The sequence below is a fragment of the Nannospalax galili genome, unplaced genomic scaffold (genome assembly GCF_000622305.1).
Source record: "Nannospalax galili isolate Female #2095 unplaced genomic scaffold, S.galili_v1.0 scaffold1819, whole genome shotgun sequence".
NCBI classification, from domain to species: Eukaryota; Metazoa; Chordata; class Mammalia; order Rodentia; family Spalacidae; genus Nannospalax; species Nannospalax galili.
Genome location: NW_008342924.1, coordinates 148,945 through 165,917, shown reverse-complemented (window position 1 = coordinate 165,917; position 16,973 = coordinate 148,945). Strand labels below are relative to the sequence as shown.

Genomic DNA, 16,973 nt, shown 5'->3' with positions numbered 1-16,973 from the left:
TCTCTGTTAACTCTCTGCCCTGTTGACCTACCTAATGGAGACAGTGGAATACTGAAGTTCCCTACTATTAATGAGTTGGGATTAATCTGGATCTTAAAGTTCTGTAGTATTGTTTTTATGAAGTTGGGTGCACCAGAGTTTGGTGAATATATGTTCATGATTGTAATATCTTCTTGATTCATTGTTCTTTTGATCAAAATGAAGTGGCCTTCTTTCTGTCTTCTGATTAGTTTTAGCTTAAAGTCTATTTTTGTCACATATTAGAATTGCTATGCCTGCTTTTTTCTTAGTGCTATTTGCTTGGTATAGTTTTTTCCATCCTTTCACTTTGAGGTAGTGTCTGTCCTTGAATGTGAGATGAGTTTCTTGTAGACAACAAAAAGATGGGTTTTGCTTCTTAATCCATTCACATAGTCTGCGTCTTTTGACTAGGGAGTTCAGTCCATGAATATTTAAAGTTATCAATGAAAAATGAGCGTTGAATCTTGTCACTTTTAATTCTGTTTACATTCTTGATATAGCTGTACTTTTCCACAGTTATACCGTTATTGGTTTTCTTTCCACAACCCCTTGGGATTCTTCAGCTCTTTGTATTGCTTCCAGAACACTCTGAAGGGCTGGTTTTGTGGACATGAATTCCTTCACCCTATTTATGTCATGGAAGGTTTTTCATGGAAGATTTTTCTTTCCCCTTCAACTATAATAGACATTTTGGCTGGGTATAGTAATCTGGGTTGGCATCTGTGGTCATTTAAACTGGGGATACTTTGGTCCAGACTCTTCTGGCTTTCATAGTTTGCACTGAAAAGTCAGCTGTAATCCTAATGGGTTTTCCTTTATATGTGACTTGTTTCTGTTTTGAAGCTTTTAGTGTTGTCTCTTTGTCTTATGCGTGTAGTGTTTTTCCTATGATGTGCTATGGAGAGTTTCTTTTCTGGTCCTGTCTGTTCGGTGTTCTGTATGCTTCCTGTATTTGTATGGGCATGTCTTTCTTTAATTTGGGGAAATTTTCTTCCACGATTCCTTCGAAGATCTGGTCCATGCCATTTTCCTGGTATTCTTCTCCTTCCTGTATGCCTATGATTTGTAAGTTTGGTCCTCTTATGGTGTCACACAATTCTTGCATATTCTATTCTTGTGCTTTCACAAATTTTTCCAAATCTTTGCTTGTGTGGTCTAGTTCGTCCACTTTATCTCCCAGTCTTGATTCTCTGTTTTCTGTTTCATTCATCCTGTTGGTCAGGCTTTCTCCTATTGTTCTAATTGGCTTACTGAGTGTTTCACTTCTTCATTTCAGCCTGAGTATTCTTCAATTTTTCTGACTCTATTCTGAATTCATTCAGAAGTTTATACCTATTTTCCTTCAGTTCTTTGGTTTCTTTTTTGTGTGTTCTTTAAATTAACCAAATTCTTTTATCATGTTTATAATTGTTCTTTTGAATTCCATGTCCTGCATTTTCTCTAGGGGGTACTCATTGTACTCCTCTAGATGACTATTGGTATTTGGTGGTATATGTTATTTTGGTTTTTCATGTTATTTTTTTCTCTATGATTTTGACATGTGGATTCCTTTTGTAGTTTCTGGTTCTTTTGTGAGACTCATGCCTTCAAGTTTAAGTCTGCATCTTTTTGTGAACTTTATGTGTCTTTGTGGTTTTCTTTTTGCGGATGAAAAGCTGGTTTGTCTAAGCTTCCGGTTCTCTCTTTTGATTTTATATTGTAGTGGCCAGATTGCTTTTGTCTTCAGGAGTTCCCACAGAGGCCCAATTCAGATGAGGGTCAGATGTTTTCAGGCTCTCTCCTAAGGTCTGGATCTCTCCAGGAATGATTTTGGCTTCAGGAATTTGGGGGTTGAACTGGCCTGTGAGCTGGGGCCAGGAAAGATGCTGGTGTAGGGCAGCCAGTGGCCGTGCCACCCAGAGATGCAAAGACAGATGGGGCAAGAAGAGGCCCCAAGGATTCCTGGTGACTTCACTGAGGACCTGGTTTGGTCTGGATGCAAAGGATGAGGAAGAGGAAAGGTCAGCCTCTGGGACCCAGGAAGAGGCTGGTGGGTGGTGCAGTCTCAGGGAAGCAGAGGGAGGTGAGGGCAGGGCCAGGCCCAGAAGTAGTGCTCCTGGGGCCCAGAAAAGGCACTGCATTGGTCTGGATGAAAAGAATCAGGAAGCATTAATGGTTCTCCAGGTGTCTGGGGCCCCAAGAGAAGGAATGGGACAGGACCCAAACTAGGAGGAGAGACCGATGGGGGAGATGGGAGGGTGAATGAGGCTGGGGGAGTCAAGGCGCAGAGGGCACCATGGAGTTACCCAGGAGAGGCCTGTGGGTAGGAGAGAGCAGTAAAATATTTTTAAAAATTGGAAATAAAAACTAAACATGGAAACCTGCCAGGAATATCCAACCTTTTGACATTTCTATAAGACATTGCCATCTACAAAGTTCACAATTGAGAACTGTGAAGTTATAAAAAAAAGTCACAGGACTACTCATGTTTTAAAGTTTATGATTTTATGTTGGATTGCATTCCTAGTTGTCCTGAGCTGCATGTGGCCCATGAACCATATGTTGGACACAACTACAAGACTTGGGTAGAGTAGTAGTTTTGGTTATCTCCCAGTCATTCCCTCTCAAAGAGTAGTCAGTGATATCATGAGTGTTGTGTAACTGACTTCTAAGGACATCCCTGTGTAAATGTGTGTATATCATACCTTTATTTTAACTTAGTCTATTTCTGAAACAGTCTCATTCTAACCTAGATTGGATTTGAACTCATGCCAGTATCCCTGCTGAAACCTGCTGAATGTTGTGATTACTGGTGTCAGCCACCACACCCAGAAATTTGTTTTATTTTTTATTTATTATTTCTGCATATGTGTGTATGTGTGCTTTTGAGAGTTTATGTGTACCATGTGAATGCAGGAGTCTGTAGAGGCCACGAGAGGGTGTCCAGTCCCCTGAAACTGGAGTTACAGGCAGTTGTGCGGTGCAGTGTGGATGCTGGGAACTGTACCCAGGTGGTTTGCAAGAGGAGTTAGCTCTCTGAACTGCTGAGCTTTCCCATTTTTAAACACCACATATCAAGTTGTTTTACTCATATTGATTGATGTTCATTGACCGTCTTTCCAGGTCATCATATCTGGGTCTATCTCTGTTATTTTTAACCAATTACACAAAACTTTGTGCATTTAAAAATATTTACTGTACCAGTGTGCCCAAACATATTTGTTCAGTAGTCTCCTATGGGTGGTTGGTTGATTACTATTGCCATATTGCTCATCAGAAGGATTAAGCAGGTGGATTCTCTCTTATACCATGAATGTCGGTGCCCTTTCTCTACACTGTATTATCTTATACCATCTTTGCTATGTGAAAATAATACCTGATTTTTTTTTAACTTCTGTAACTGCAGTTGGAAATGAGGTTGAGGTTTTCATGTCTGGCAAATTATGACCTCCCTTTGAAAATAGTCTTTTCTCATATTCTGACTTTTGTATTGCTCATCTAATTATTATGTTTTAAAAGTGAGAAGTCTGTGTATTACAAAATGCTTTTAAATTCATTTCTAGAGTGTGGTAATTGGGATTAGAACCCAAGGCCTTGTGCATTCAAGAGAAGTAACCCCTAAACGGCATCCTCATGGCTGATTTTGTTTGCCTCCCTTCTCCTCCCCTCCCTTTTGAGGCCTCTAGAGATCTGTCCCTGCCTCCCAAGTGCTGGGATTAAAGGCGTGCACTGCCACACCTGGATTTTTTTTTTTAATGGTATGCTGGTTAGTTTTTATCAAAATGACACACACTAGAGTCACCTGGAAAGAGGGAACTTCAACTGAAGAATTTCCTAGATTATGTCCTGTGGCCATGTATGTAAGGAATTTTCTTAATTCCTCCTTGATGTGGGAGTGCCCAGCCCACTGTGGGTGGTGCAGTCCTTAGGCAGGTGGGTTGTATGAGAAAAACAGCTGAACAAGCCAGAGGAAGCAAGCCAACAAGCTGTATTTCTCCAGGGTCACTGCTTCAGTTTCTTACCTTTAGATTCCTGCCTTGAGCTCCTGTTCTGTCTCCCCTCTGTGATGGATTGTAGTGTGTAAGGTGAGATAAACCCTTTCCTCTCCAAGTTGCTTTTGGTCATGGTGTTTATCATAGAAACAGAAAGCAGACTAGATGAAATGGCTTCTGGATTTAATTTAATTAAGGAAGAGTGACTTCAGATTTTTTTTCTCAGTGGCTATCAACTAAGATAGTATTTGAATAAGCAAAGTTTGTTAATAAGAATGTGAATGCTTTTGATTCTCTTTCTGAACTCTTCTTTGCAGAGCTCTTCCTACAGTACTGTCACATTTGTATTATTTTAGATGTACAATCTACATTGATACCTGTTAGATTATTTCTCTAGTCATAGGCATTTTAATGATAATTTTCCAACATTTACTTACATATTTGCATTTTCAGGTGAACTTAAGAATAATTTAAAGTTGGAAAAAATGTTGGAGTGCTTTGATTGTGATTACCTTGGTGGATTTATTAATTTAGTATTAAATCAGTTGGCCTTTTCCGTCCTAAAATTTTTTATAGTTTAAGGATGTTTTTCTTCATATTTTTAAATTTATTTGTTTATTTATGTATATGTATCTGTGTGTGGGTATGGACATGTGCAAGTGGGTGCCCAAGGAGGCTAGAAGAGGGCATGGATCTCCTGGAGCTGGAGTTATAGGAAATTGTAAGCTACCCAGTATGGGTGCCGGGAATTAAACATGGGTCTTTTGCAAGAGCAGCAAGTGTTCTTAACCACTGCATCATGTCTGATGCCCCTTTCTTCTCCTCCTCCTCTTCTCCTCCCCCCTCCTCCCCCTCCTCATCCCCCCTCCCCCCCTCCTCTGTCTTTACATGGTTTTTGTAAATAATTATAAATGTATATTTTGCCTGATGATTACTACTGTAAAAGTGTTTCCTACCTACCTAGCACTGTGCAAAGCAGTGAGCCTATCTGGGAGTTTGAGTAGTGGTATAGCAAGGAAGTATAGCAAGGAAGCCCACATGGCCCTGTTCTTACCTGCATTCAACAGACTAAACATAAAGCAATGCTAGGATTAACCTCTTGGTTGTAATTTTTATTTTTTTACAGACTTTGCCTAAGATACTGAGCCATATTGCTCCAGCATTCTGCATGAGCAGCTGTAGCTTTGTCGTGGAAAAATCTAAAGAATCCACAGCACGCGTTGTAATTTGGCGTGAAATAGGAGTACAAAGAAGCTATACCATGGAGAGTACTTTGTGTGGCTGTGATCAGGGGAAGTACAAGGTAAAGCATTTTAAGATGTTTATTATTTTCTTATTTTTAATTATGTGTGTGTATCTGTGTGCTTTTATGTGCGTGTAAATAAAAGTGCCCTGTGACAACCAGAAAACTGTGTAAGATCCCCTGGAACTTGAGTTACAAGCTATTTTGAGCCACCCCACATTGGTGCTGGGAGCTGAACTTGGGTCCTCTTCAAGAGCAATACACTGTTATAACTGCTGAGCCATCCCTCTGGCCCCAAGTCTTTAGCTAGAAAAGATATTTGAAGACCTTTTTACATATATACTCTCAGGGTTTTCAAGTATACATTAAATGCCCAATTATCTTACTGAGTTATGTGTGTAATATGCAGTAACAGAATCAAGCCTTACAGGTCTTTTTGGAGGGGGGGTGTGGGGGTTGTGTGTGGTGCGTGCTTGGGCATGTGGAGGGCAGAAGGGTGTCTTTCTCTATTGCTGTCTACCTTATGATCTTAAGACAGGGTCTCTCACTAAACCAGAAGCTTGCCATTTTGGCTAGGCTTGGCTGGCCAGTGAGTTCTTGCTTTCTGCCTGCCATCCCATCCCCAATCCCAAATGCTGGAGTTACAGGCATGCACAACCACATGCAGCTTTTTATGAGGGTGCTAGGAATTTTCATTCAGATCCTCATGCTTGCAGAGCAATGACTCTTACCACTGAGCCCTCTCCCCAGCCCTACTTTGGTGTTGTTTTATCACTTGGAATAAATTTTAATCAATTAATTAATTTTTGTTTTTTGAGACAGGGACTCCCTGCTGCCCCAGCTGGCTGAGAACTGGCTATGTAGACCAGGCCGGCCTCAGCCTTACAGAGATCCTCATGTGAGGATCTCTGAGATGCCTCCCCAGTGCTGGGATTAAAGGTGTGCGCCACCCCGCCTGGCTCCTAGAAGGTTTTAAACAAGGTGTTGCTACATTACTCAGGCTTACCTTGAATTTCTGGACTCAATGGTTTTCCTACCTTGGCCTTTCAAGTAGCTCAGACTATAGGAACATGGGGCTTGACACCCAGATTTTAAACTTTGAAGTTGAGCACAAGTAAGATGGGTGGTTGAGGATTTATTTTAAAAATAAGGATTTACTGTGCAGTGGATTGGACCTCAAGTAAGCCATAAGGAAGCCTGAATATTTTTCTCATCTTTGTATAAAAGGCTCAGGAGTCATACTGATTATTTCACCATTCTAGTTTCTTTGTTTTGTTTGTTTCTTTGTTTTTTTTATGGAAAAATAGGATGCTGAATCTTTTTGAGAAAGATTTTTATGCCTCACGTGAAGTGGGTCTTTTTCACATGCTGAAAAAGAGTTAATTAGCTGAAGCTAAAGATGTAGCTTAGTTCATAGAGTTGTGGCACAGGGCCACAGGTCTGATTCTTAGTACCACATAAACCAGGTATGCTGTTGTTCACCTCTGTAATCATATCAGTCCAGAGGAGGAGGCAAGAGGATCAAGAGTTTAAAGGCCTCCTTGATTATATTGTGAGTTCAATGCCAGCCTGGCAAACCTAAAAATGTAAATACAGAGGCTGGAGAGATGGCTCAGTAGTCAAGAGCACTGACTGCTCTTTTAGAGGACCTAGGTTCAGTTATCAGAACCCACATGATGGCTAATAACTGCCTTTAACTCCAGTTCCAGGGGATCCAGTACCCTCTTCTTGCCTCTATGGGTGCAAAATGGGTATACTTACATGGAGGCAAAACACTCATATCTAATAAGATAATAAAATTTAAAAAGAATTTTTAGTGTAAGTATATTATAGTTGATGTCAAATTTTTTTTAGAAATTATTTTTATGTGTATGAGTGTATTGCCTGCAGGAGTGTAAGTACACCCGTTTCTTGCAATGCCTGAGGAGGTCAGAAGATGTCATCAGATCCCCTGGAACTGGAGTGTGATCAATTGTTGGCTGCCTAGCTGCTGTGTGGGTGTTGGAAATTGAACCCAGTCTCTCTACAAGAGGAGCCAGTGCTCTTAACCACTGAGTCATCTCTCCAGCCCCTATGTCAGATTTTTTTTTTTTTTTGTGCTTTTTGAGACAGGGTCTCCCTGTAGCCCCAGCTGTCCTAGAACTCACTATTAGACCAGGCTGGTCTTTAGCTCACAGAGATCCGCCTACCTCTGCCTCCTGAGTGCTGGGATTAAAAGAGAACCTAAATAATTGATACTTTCATTTTATGCCAAGCTGGAAGAAAGCTGTATTGATTTCAAAATCAATGCTAACATTTAGAGGCCTAGAATTTCAGAACTTGAGGAAATTCTAGGTACTTTTTGTTAGATAATGTTTCCCCAAGGTTGACAACAGTATACTATTTCAAAATATAACATCAAATCTCTCCAAATGTTGTAAACAGTGGCTGTTAGTGTTTCTGTATGGCATGTGAATGTATCCCCCCAAACCCCCCACAATGCTTTAGTAGACAGCCTTTGCAAGATTCTCATAGGCTTTACTGATGTAGGGTGGGAAACCCCTCAAGAATCAGTTTCATGTAAGAACATATGTGACTGTTAGTTAAAATTCTTGCATTATGTGACTTAGGGAAACAGATTGTAAGTTGTTCTGAGACATTTATGCAGTTAGGCTAGTGGATGTGACTTAAAGTATCACTATTGTTGAAACTGGCCTCTGGGCATGGGATCAGAGGGGTCAAAGCAGATGAGACTTACTGTGCTTCAGGATTCTGTTGGTCATTGAAAAGGGAAAATTTTAAAAAGCTGAAACATGTTTTGAAACAAAGTATTAAAACAGCTTAAAAATATTTTTGCTTGTGTGACTTGCCCAGGCTGCACATGAAGCCAGAGGACAATTTGTGGGAGTCATTTCTGTTCTTCTACCATGTGGGTCCCAGGAGTTGAACTTGGGTGGGCAGGCTTGGTGGCAAGTACCCTTTTGCCTAGCCCTATTTGTTTTTAATATATAAATATATAAACTTTAAAAACAAAATGGGTACCTGATCAAGTACTCTCGTTTCTCTTTATGTGATTTAGTCAGCTATGTGGAGAGACATGTTTCTTCCTAAGTCAGGGTTTTTTTTTTTTTTTTGAGACAGGGTCTCCCTGTAGCCCTGGCTGACCTGGAACTCACAATGTAGACCAGGCTGGCCTTGAACTCGCAGAGATCTGCCTGCCTCTGTCTCTGCCTCTGCCTCCAGAGTGCTGGGATTAAAAGAATGAGCCACCATGCCCGGCTCCCTATGCGAAGTTTTTTAAATGTCTAAATGGGTCTGGAAAGATGGCAGTGGGTAAAGTGCTTGCTGGGCTAGCTTCAGGACCTGAGCTCAATCCCCAGCATCCATTTAAGCTGGGTGTGTAGACACACATCTATAACTCCGCAGAAGGCTGTGGTAGAGAGACAGGAGGATGGTGGTGGGTAGGAGGTCTCGCAGCCAGCCAGTCTAAGCAGGCTCTGGGCTTATTCTGAGACATCAGAAAATAATGGCTGGTGTGCTTGATGATCTCTATTTAATCCCAGATTTCACAGAGTGGAAGGAGAGAACTTATGCATGAAAGGTGTCCTCTGATCTCCACACATGCACTGTGGAACATGTGTGTCAGCATACACACACAAATTAATTAACTGGAAAAAGTTTTTTAAGCTGGAAAAATTTAAGAATAAAAAGGTAGAAAGCAATAGAGAAAGAAGCCTGGCATTGACACCGACACATGCGCACACACAAGGGAGTGCACGTTAACTTGCACTCCAGATTTAAAAAATGAACATGCAAGACTTTGAACATAGCTTATATTTTAAAATTTGATATACTTGGGCCGGGCGTGGTGGCGCATGCCTTTAATCCCAGCACTCAGGAGGCAAGAGGCAGGCGGATCTCTGTGTGTTCAAGGCCCACCTGGTCTACATAGTGAGTTCCAGGACAGCTGGGGCTACAGGGAGACCCTGTCTCAAAAAGACCAAAAAACTAATTTATTAATAACTTTAGTTTTATAGGAAAATTTTAGGTTTACAGTACAATTAAATGAAAAGTACTGTTTTTATATATTTCCTGTCTCCTTATACACACGTGTACATATTTTAAATTTGTTAGCATGTAAGTTGGATGATTTAAAACTTTTAGGAAATAATCTTCTTCATCTTCAATGATAGTTTGTGACTGAATTTTAGGATATAAATAGGTCATTATTTTTATTTTCCATGAAGTAACTTAAAAATAGCCATAGCCTTGCTAAAATTCTTAAATTAAGCAATATTTGGGAATATTTGGGAGAATATTTCCTAGAATATTTGGGAGATAGTCAAATTTCTTTTTTTAAAAAAAATATTTTATTAGCTGCCATGTGGGTGCTGGGATTCGAACCTGGGTCTTCTGCAAAAACAACTGGTGTTCTTAACCAGTGAGCCATCTCTCTAGCCCCTCTTCTGTCCTCCTAGGGTATTGCATTACATGGGTGCACTTACCTACATGTAGGTAATACATAGAATATTTGGGAGATAGTCAAATTTCTTTTTTTAAAAAAAATATTTTATTAGCTGCCATGTGGGTGCTGGGATTCGAACCTGGGTCTTCTGCAAAAACAACTGGTGTTCTTAACCAGTGAGCCATCTCTCTAGCCCCTCTTCTGTCCTCCTAGGGTATTGCATTACATGGGTGCACTTACCTACATGTAGGTAATACATGCATACATATAAAATTAAAATAATAAATAAAATATTAAAAAGTATTTTATTTATTTTTATGTGTATGCATGTGTTGCTTGCATGTGTGTAAGTGCACCCATCGTGCAATGGTCAGAAGAGGGCATTGGATCCCCTGGAACTGGAGTTATGGACAGTTGTTGGTTGCCATGTGGGTGCTGGGAATTGAATATGAGTCCTCTGAAAGAGCAGCCAGTGCTCTTAACCACTGAGCTATCTCTCCAGCCCCATGAGAGTCAAAGTCTTTAAGCCCCACATGATTATAAGCAATCTTCACTGTAGAAAGAACATACTTCCTGCCAAGCACCATTTTTAAAATGTGTTTTCTTCACTTGTTGTACGCAGTAGGAACAGTGTTAGTTGGCTGCTGTCTTGTAGTCTGTTCTCTGTAGTTGTTTGGTCTTATCTACACCTACAGCTTCTGCTGGTGTGAGAGATTTTTTTTTTCTGGAAAATAAATGAGAATATAATTGACAATCAGTATTTGTGGGTTTTTTATATAAAGTTAATGGGATTGATGTATAATTTTCTTTTCAGTGTAGTAGAAAAAATATGAAAACAGCCACTTTTAATTGAAACAGAAGATAGAAAATTGTTTAACTACTCTTGTTGACTTTCATTCTCTTTTTGTTGGTTACTCTCTTTTGTTTCTTTTTATTGATCGAACATTCTGTGAAAGTGTAAGGTTGGTATTCAGAACATTGATTTTAATGAACTTCAGCCTTGGCATCCAGAGTAACAGAGTACCAGGAATGTTAGTGGGAGTTTATCCACATACGGTTTCACACATGGACTACAAGAATAATGTTAAACATAAAATTATATGTTCATTTGTTTATATTCCCTCAGATTGTTGGTAAAATTTACATCACAGTGAATGTGGAGTATAGACATTTTTTAGTGCAAGATTTACAGGATCTTTTATAGAATCCAGAGTTGTTTAAGTATGTGTTTTAGAAATGTTCTTTTGGAGTCGGGCATAGTAGCACTTGCCGGTCATCCTAGCATTCAGGAGGCAGGGACAGGAGGACCAAGTATGAGGCCAGCTTGTGAGATGTGGCAAGATCCTGACTCTAAAAACAAATAACCAGAACAACAGCAACAAAAAGACAGTGTTTTAACTTCCTCTTGTGACCTAGAATAGTTTTGTCCTACTACCATAAAAATGCTTCAGTTTTATAAATGTGGTTATTTTTTTGTTTATAATTTTGAGTTGTAGCCAAAGTTTCTGATAGTCTCTGTGGTTTTTACTTTATTTCTAGGGTTTACAGATTGGCACTCGAGAATTAGAAGAGATGGGAGCAAAATTTTGTGTTGGTTTATTGCGTTTGAAAAGACTGACTTCTCCACTGGAATATAATCTGCCCTCCAACATGCTTGACTTTGAAAATGACTTAATTGAATCAAGCTGTAAAGTAACTAGGTAGGACACACTTGATTATTATTCTATTAGGTTGTGGTGTACTATTAGACTTCATTAGAACAGTTAAGTATGGAAAACGTATGGCAATTGATAGCCAAGAGCATGTTTAGAATTAATATAATTAGTTCTAAGTACCTAGTATTTGTTCCAAATTGTGGTGATTGATTCTTGTAATGTTGATATTTGAATGAGATTGTGAGGAAATCTTATCTTTTGAATGCTGTTTCTATTAATTATAATACTTCACTTTTTACCCAAAAATAAGGAATATAGAAATATTCCACGTACATGATACCTAAATTAAGAAGACGTCAAATAATGATTTATATTTCAAAAGATTTTTTGTGTACAAAAACATTAATGGTTTATTTGTGTATAAAAACACTAATAACCTGATTATATGTATTAAAAGCAGCTAAATTTAGCATTTTAATTGTGTTCTTCTGAATAGTCTTTTTCTGTGAAAGTTCATTGTATGTGAAATTTTAAGTTATAAGCTTAAATAGCTCAATACTGTAATTCTTAGTTGTAATGCTAGACATTAATATTTTATTTTCTGGTATATATGTATAGGTAAGAATAGTCCCATTTATAGAACCTTTATGCTTTTTGTTATGTATCACTTTGTCATTGTGTTAATTTTTCAATATATTGATATTATGTAAATCAATGTAGCAGTTTTCAGTGCAATAAAACAGTAATTGGAATTCTCTTTTTTATAAAAGTTATAATTTAGACAAGTGATCTGGCAGGTCTTTGTTCTTCAAAGTGCCAACTTGTGGAAGCAAATGCTAAGATTACCATTCTCGGGGCAGGCAAACGGGCTTAGCAGGTAAAAGTACTTGCCAATCAAGCCTGACGACTTGAGATTGATTCCCAGAACCCACGTAAATCGGCTCTATACTTTTGTTCTGACCTCCACACATACACACCCACATACACATGTCATATGCACACAGTGTTAATAAAATTAAACAATAATGAAGATCATCAATTCTCACTGATGTCTGGAAGTCACCTTTTAACTCATGTTCTCTTACAGTCATGTCCATGGTATCCTCAAGGACCCTTCTTTAGTATTAATTTATGGATATGCTTTGTATTGTATGTTCCCTCTAACAGGTTTTCTTTTAAAAAGAAGAGGTAGATATTTTGAAAATGTCAATTTGAAGAAATACACTGTTACACATACTGTCATGACACATGTTTTTAACATTTTGATAATTTCATTTCAATATAATTGCTTTCCTTTTTAACTATGTTTACTTAATTTTATATCATGGGAAGGTCATAAACTTATCAAACTCTCTGAGAGGACTGTGGTACAAGAAAAGGTTAAGAATTGGTAGTTCTCGGGGCCGAAGACATGGCTTAGTGGTTAAGAGCACATACTGCTGTTGCAGAGAACCCTGGTTCCATTTCCAGCATCCATATCAGGCAGCTCACAAGTACCTGTAAGTCCAGCTCCAGAGACTCCAACACCCTCTTTCTGACTGTGGATACCTGTGCTCAGGTACACATGATTTTAAAAAAAATAATAAAAATCTTGAAAAAGAATTTGTGCTTCTCATCGTTCTGCATATAAACATACCTAGCAGCTAGCAGTTATAAGATCAGATAACTTTCTCCTTGAAATGTTACTCTAGTTTTCTCTTCTGTTTATTGACTTTATATCATTAAACATCTAGCCACTTCTTTTCCCATGCCACATTCTTTTTCTCATAGGAGTTTTGCCCAGAACTCTGGTTTTTCACCGACTTTGCTATCCTGATGCTTTTGAGGTTTACAGGTGCTCAGTCTGAATTTGCCCCATCTCACGCTGTATTTAGGTTGTGTGCATTTGGGGACAATACTGTGGATACTGCGTTCTTTTCACAGCATCCTATTGCTTAATATGTGCCCTTTGATCATCTGTTAAGATCGGATGCCAAATTTCTTCCTTGCAAATGTTTCTTCCTTTAATAATTAATAAACATTTTCATGGAGAATTACTCTAGAACTCTTCTAGTATCCTCTTCCTTATAAAAAGTTTTAATTTACCCATTTTTTTAAATATTAAAAAAACTTTTTAGAAGAATTATTTCATTACAGCTTTAACATACTCAGTAACAGTTTCCAGAGCAAAGATACATCTCTTTCAAAAGTGGCTGTAAAATTTTTAGGTTTGCTGTTGAATTAATACAGTTATATGATACTGAATTCAGTATAAGCCCTGCAAATTTCATGATTTCATCATTCTTTACTGCCGAGTAAAACTCCATCATATACATGAACCACATTTTCATTATCCACTCGTCAATTAAGGGACACTTAGGTTGCTTCCATCTCTTAGCTATTGTGAAAAGAGCAGCAACAAACATGGATGTACAAGTGTCTCTGCAATAGGACAAGTTCTTTGGGTATATGCCAAGGAGTGGTATAACTGGGTCAAATGGTAGGTTCATTTGTAGTTTTTAAAGCGTTCTTCACACTGCTTTCCATAGGGATTGAACCAGTTCACAGCCCCACCAGCAGTGTATGAGTATTCCCCTCTCCCCACCGCTCCAACATTTGGTATCATTTGTTCTCTTGATCTTAGCCAGTCTGACTGGGGTAAGATGAAATCTTAAAGTGGTTTTAATTTGCACTTCCCTAATTACTAGTGATATTGAACATCTTTTAAGATGCTTCTTAGCCATCTCTACTTCTTCTTTTGAGAACTCTGTTCAGCTCCTTAGCCCATCTTTAAATTGGGTTACTTCCTGTCTTGATTCTTTTTTTATTTTTAAGTTCATTATGTATTCTGGATGTTAAACCTCTGTCAGATGTGTTGATGGTTAAAATTTTCTCCCATTCTGTGGGTTTTCTGTTCACTTCCCTGGTTGCCTCCTTTGACATACAGAAGGTTTTTAGTTTAATGAGGTCCCATTTGTTGATTCTTGACCTTGTTTCCTTAGCAATTGATGTCCAGTTTAGAAAATCCTTTCCTACACCTATATCTTGTAGGTTTTTTTTCCATTGTTTTCTTCTAACAGTTTCAGAGTTTCAGGGTTTACGTTGAGGTCTTTGATCCATTTGGAATTGACTTTTGTGCAAGGTGAAAGTTAGGGGTTTAGTTTCATTCCTCTACAGGTGGAGATCCAGTTTTGCCAGCACCATTTGCTGAACATGCTGTGTTTCCTCCAGTGAATGTTCTTCACCCCTTTGTCAAATATCAGGTGGCTGAAATTGCATGTACTCTTATTTGGCTCTTCAATTTTGTTCCATTAATCTATGGGTCTATTTTTGTGCCAGTACCATTTGTTTTTATGACTACAGCTCTGGAATACAGCTTAAAATCTGGTATAGTAATCCCCCTGGCATTGCTCTTAGTGCTCAGGGTTGCTTTGGCTATCCAAGGTCTTTCGTGCTTCCATATGAAGGATGTTTTTTCCAATTCTGTGAAAAATGTCATGGGGATTTTGATTGGCATTGCATTGAATCCATAAATGGCTTTTGGTAGGACGGTCATTTTCACAATATTAATTCTGTCCAATCCATGACCATGGGAGGTCCTTGCGTCTTCTGATGTCTTCCTCAATCTATTTCTTTAAAGATTTAAAAATTTCATTGTAGAAGTCTTTTATGTATTTAGTCAGGTTTATTCCAAGATATTTTATTTGATTTTTTTTTTGAAGCTATTGTGAAGGGGAGTGTTTCCATGTACTCTCTCTCTGATTGCTTGTTATTGGTGTATAGAAAGGCTACAGACCTTTATAGGTTAATTTTTAAAATTTTATGTACACTTTACTGAACGTGTTAATGATTTCTAGGAGTTTTCTGGCATCTCTTAGATATACTATCATCTGTAAAAAGGGATAATTTGATCTCTTCCAATTACTATTCCTTTAATTTCCTGCTCTTGGCTTATTGCTCTTGCAAGAGTTTCAAACACTGTGTTAAAGAGAAGTGGGGATAGTGGGCAGCCTTGTCTGGTTCCTGATTTCAATGGGAATGCTTCCAGCTTTTCTCCATTTAGAATGATGTTGGCTGTGGATTTGTTATATATGGCTTTAATTATGTTGAAGTATGTTCTCTCCAGTCCAATTCCCTCTAGGACGTTGAACATAAATGCATGTTGAATTTTGTCAAAGGCCTTCTCTGCATCTATTGAGATGACCATGTGGTTCTTGTCTTTGAGCCCATTTATATGATTTATGATGTTTATTGACTTACGTATATTGAACCATCCCTGCATCTCTGGAATAGCACCGCTTTGATCATGGTGGATGATCTCTTTGATGTGTGTCTGTATGCGGTTTGCGAGTATCTTGTTGAGAATTTTTGCATCTATGTTCATTAAGGATATGGGTCTATAGTTTTCTTTTTTGGTTGTATCTTTACCTGGCTTTGGTATTAGAGTGATGCTGGCTTCATAGAAGGAATTTGGAAGCTCTCCCTCCATTTTTATCTTTTTGAATAAATTAAGTAGTATTGGATGTAGACCATCTTAAAAAGTCTGATAGAATTCTGATTTAAATCCATCTGTTCCTGGGCTTTTTTTTAGTCGGGAGTTTTTATATTACTGTTTCCATTTCTTTTTGTGTTATGGGTCTGTTTAAGCTGTTAATCCCTTCTTGGTTTAGTTTTAGTGCTTCCCATGCCTTTAGATATCTGTCCACTTCTTTTAGGTTTTCAACTTTAGTAGCATATAGGTTTTTAAAGTATTCCCTTGTAATGTTCTGTATCCTTCTGGTGTCCGTTGTGATGTTTCCCCTTTCATCTCTGATTTTGTTGATTTGGGGTGCTCTTTCTTTCTTTAGGTTACCTGTGCTAGCGGTCTGTCAATCTTCTTTATCTTTTCAAAGATCCAGCTCTTGGATTCATTGATTCTTTGTATTGTTTTCTTTGGTTTGATTTCATTAATTTCTGCCTGGTTTTTGTTATTTCTTCTTGTCTGCTGGGTTTGGGTTTCATTTGTTGTTGCTTTCAAGTGTGTTGAATTGCAATGTTAAGTCATTTATTTGTGTTCTTTCTGATTTTTTTGATGTAGGCACTTAGAGCTATAAACTTCCCTCTAAGAACGGCTTTCAGCGTGTCCCAGAGGTTTTGTTGTGAGGTTTTGTTTTGTTGTATTGTCCTTTTCATTTAATTCCAGAAATACTTTTATTTCTTTCTTAATTTCTCTTTTGACCTATTCATCATTCAGAAGTGTGTTGTTTAGTTTCCATGTGTTCATGTGGTGACTAGGGCTTCTTCCGGCATTAATTTTAATCTTTATTTCATTGTGGTCTGATAGAATTCATGGAATTATTTCAGTCTTTCTGTATTTGTTGAGGTTTGTTTTGTGCCACAGTGTATGCTCAGTTTTTGAGAAGGTTCCATGGGGCACTGAATTGAAAGTATGTCCTTTGGTTGTTGGGTGGAATACTCAGTAGATGTCTGTTAAGTCCATTTGATATATGGTATTGTTTGATTCAGATGTCTCTCTGTTAACGCTCTGCCCTGTTGACCTATCTAATGGAGACAGTAGGGTATTGAAGTCTCCTACTCATAATGAGTTGGGATTAATCTGGGTCTTAAAGTCCTGTAGTATTGTTTTTATGAAGTTGGGTGCACCAGAGTTTGGTGAATAT

At 38.3% G+C, this 16,973-nt stretch overlaps 1 protein-coding gene across 4 annotated transcripts in view; it reads left to right on the top strand.

Annotated features, from left to right (window-relative positions):
* Agtpbp1 (ATP/GTP binding protein 1) overlaps positions 1 to 16,973 on the top strand; it is a 260,016-nt gene that overhangs the window by 200,350 nt on the left and 42,693 nt on the right. For all 4 annotated transcript variants that reach the window (XM_017799596.1, XM_017799595.1, XM_029566327.1 and 1 more), the window contains 2 exons: positions 5,119 to 5,295; positions 11,219 to 11,379. In XM_017799596.1, the coding sequence (XP_017655085.1) occupies positions 5,119 to 5,295; positions 11,219 to 11,379 (338 nt within the window). The remainder of the gene's footprint in view (positions 1 to 5,118; positions 5,296 to 11,218; positions 11,380 to 16,973) is intronic.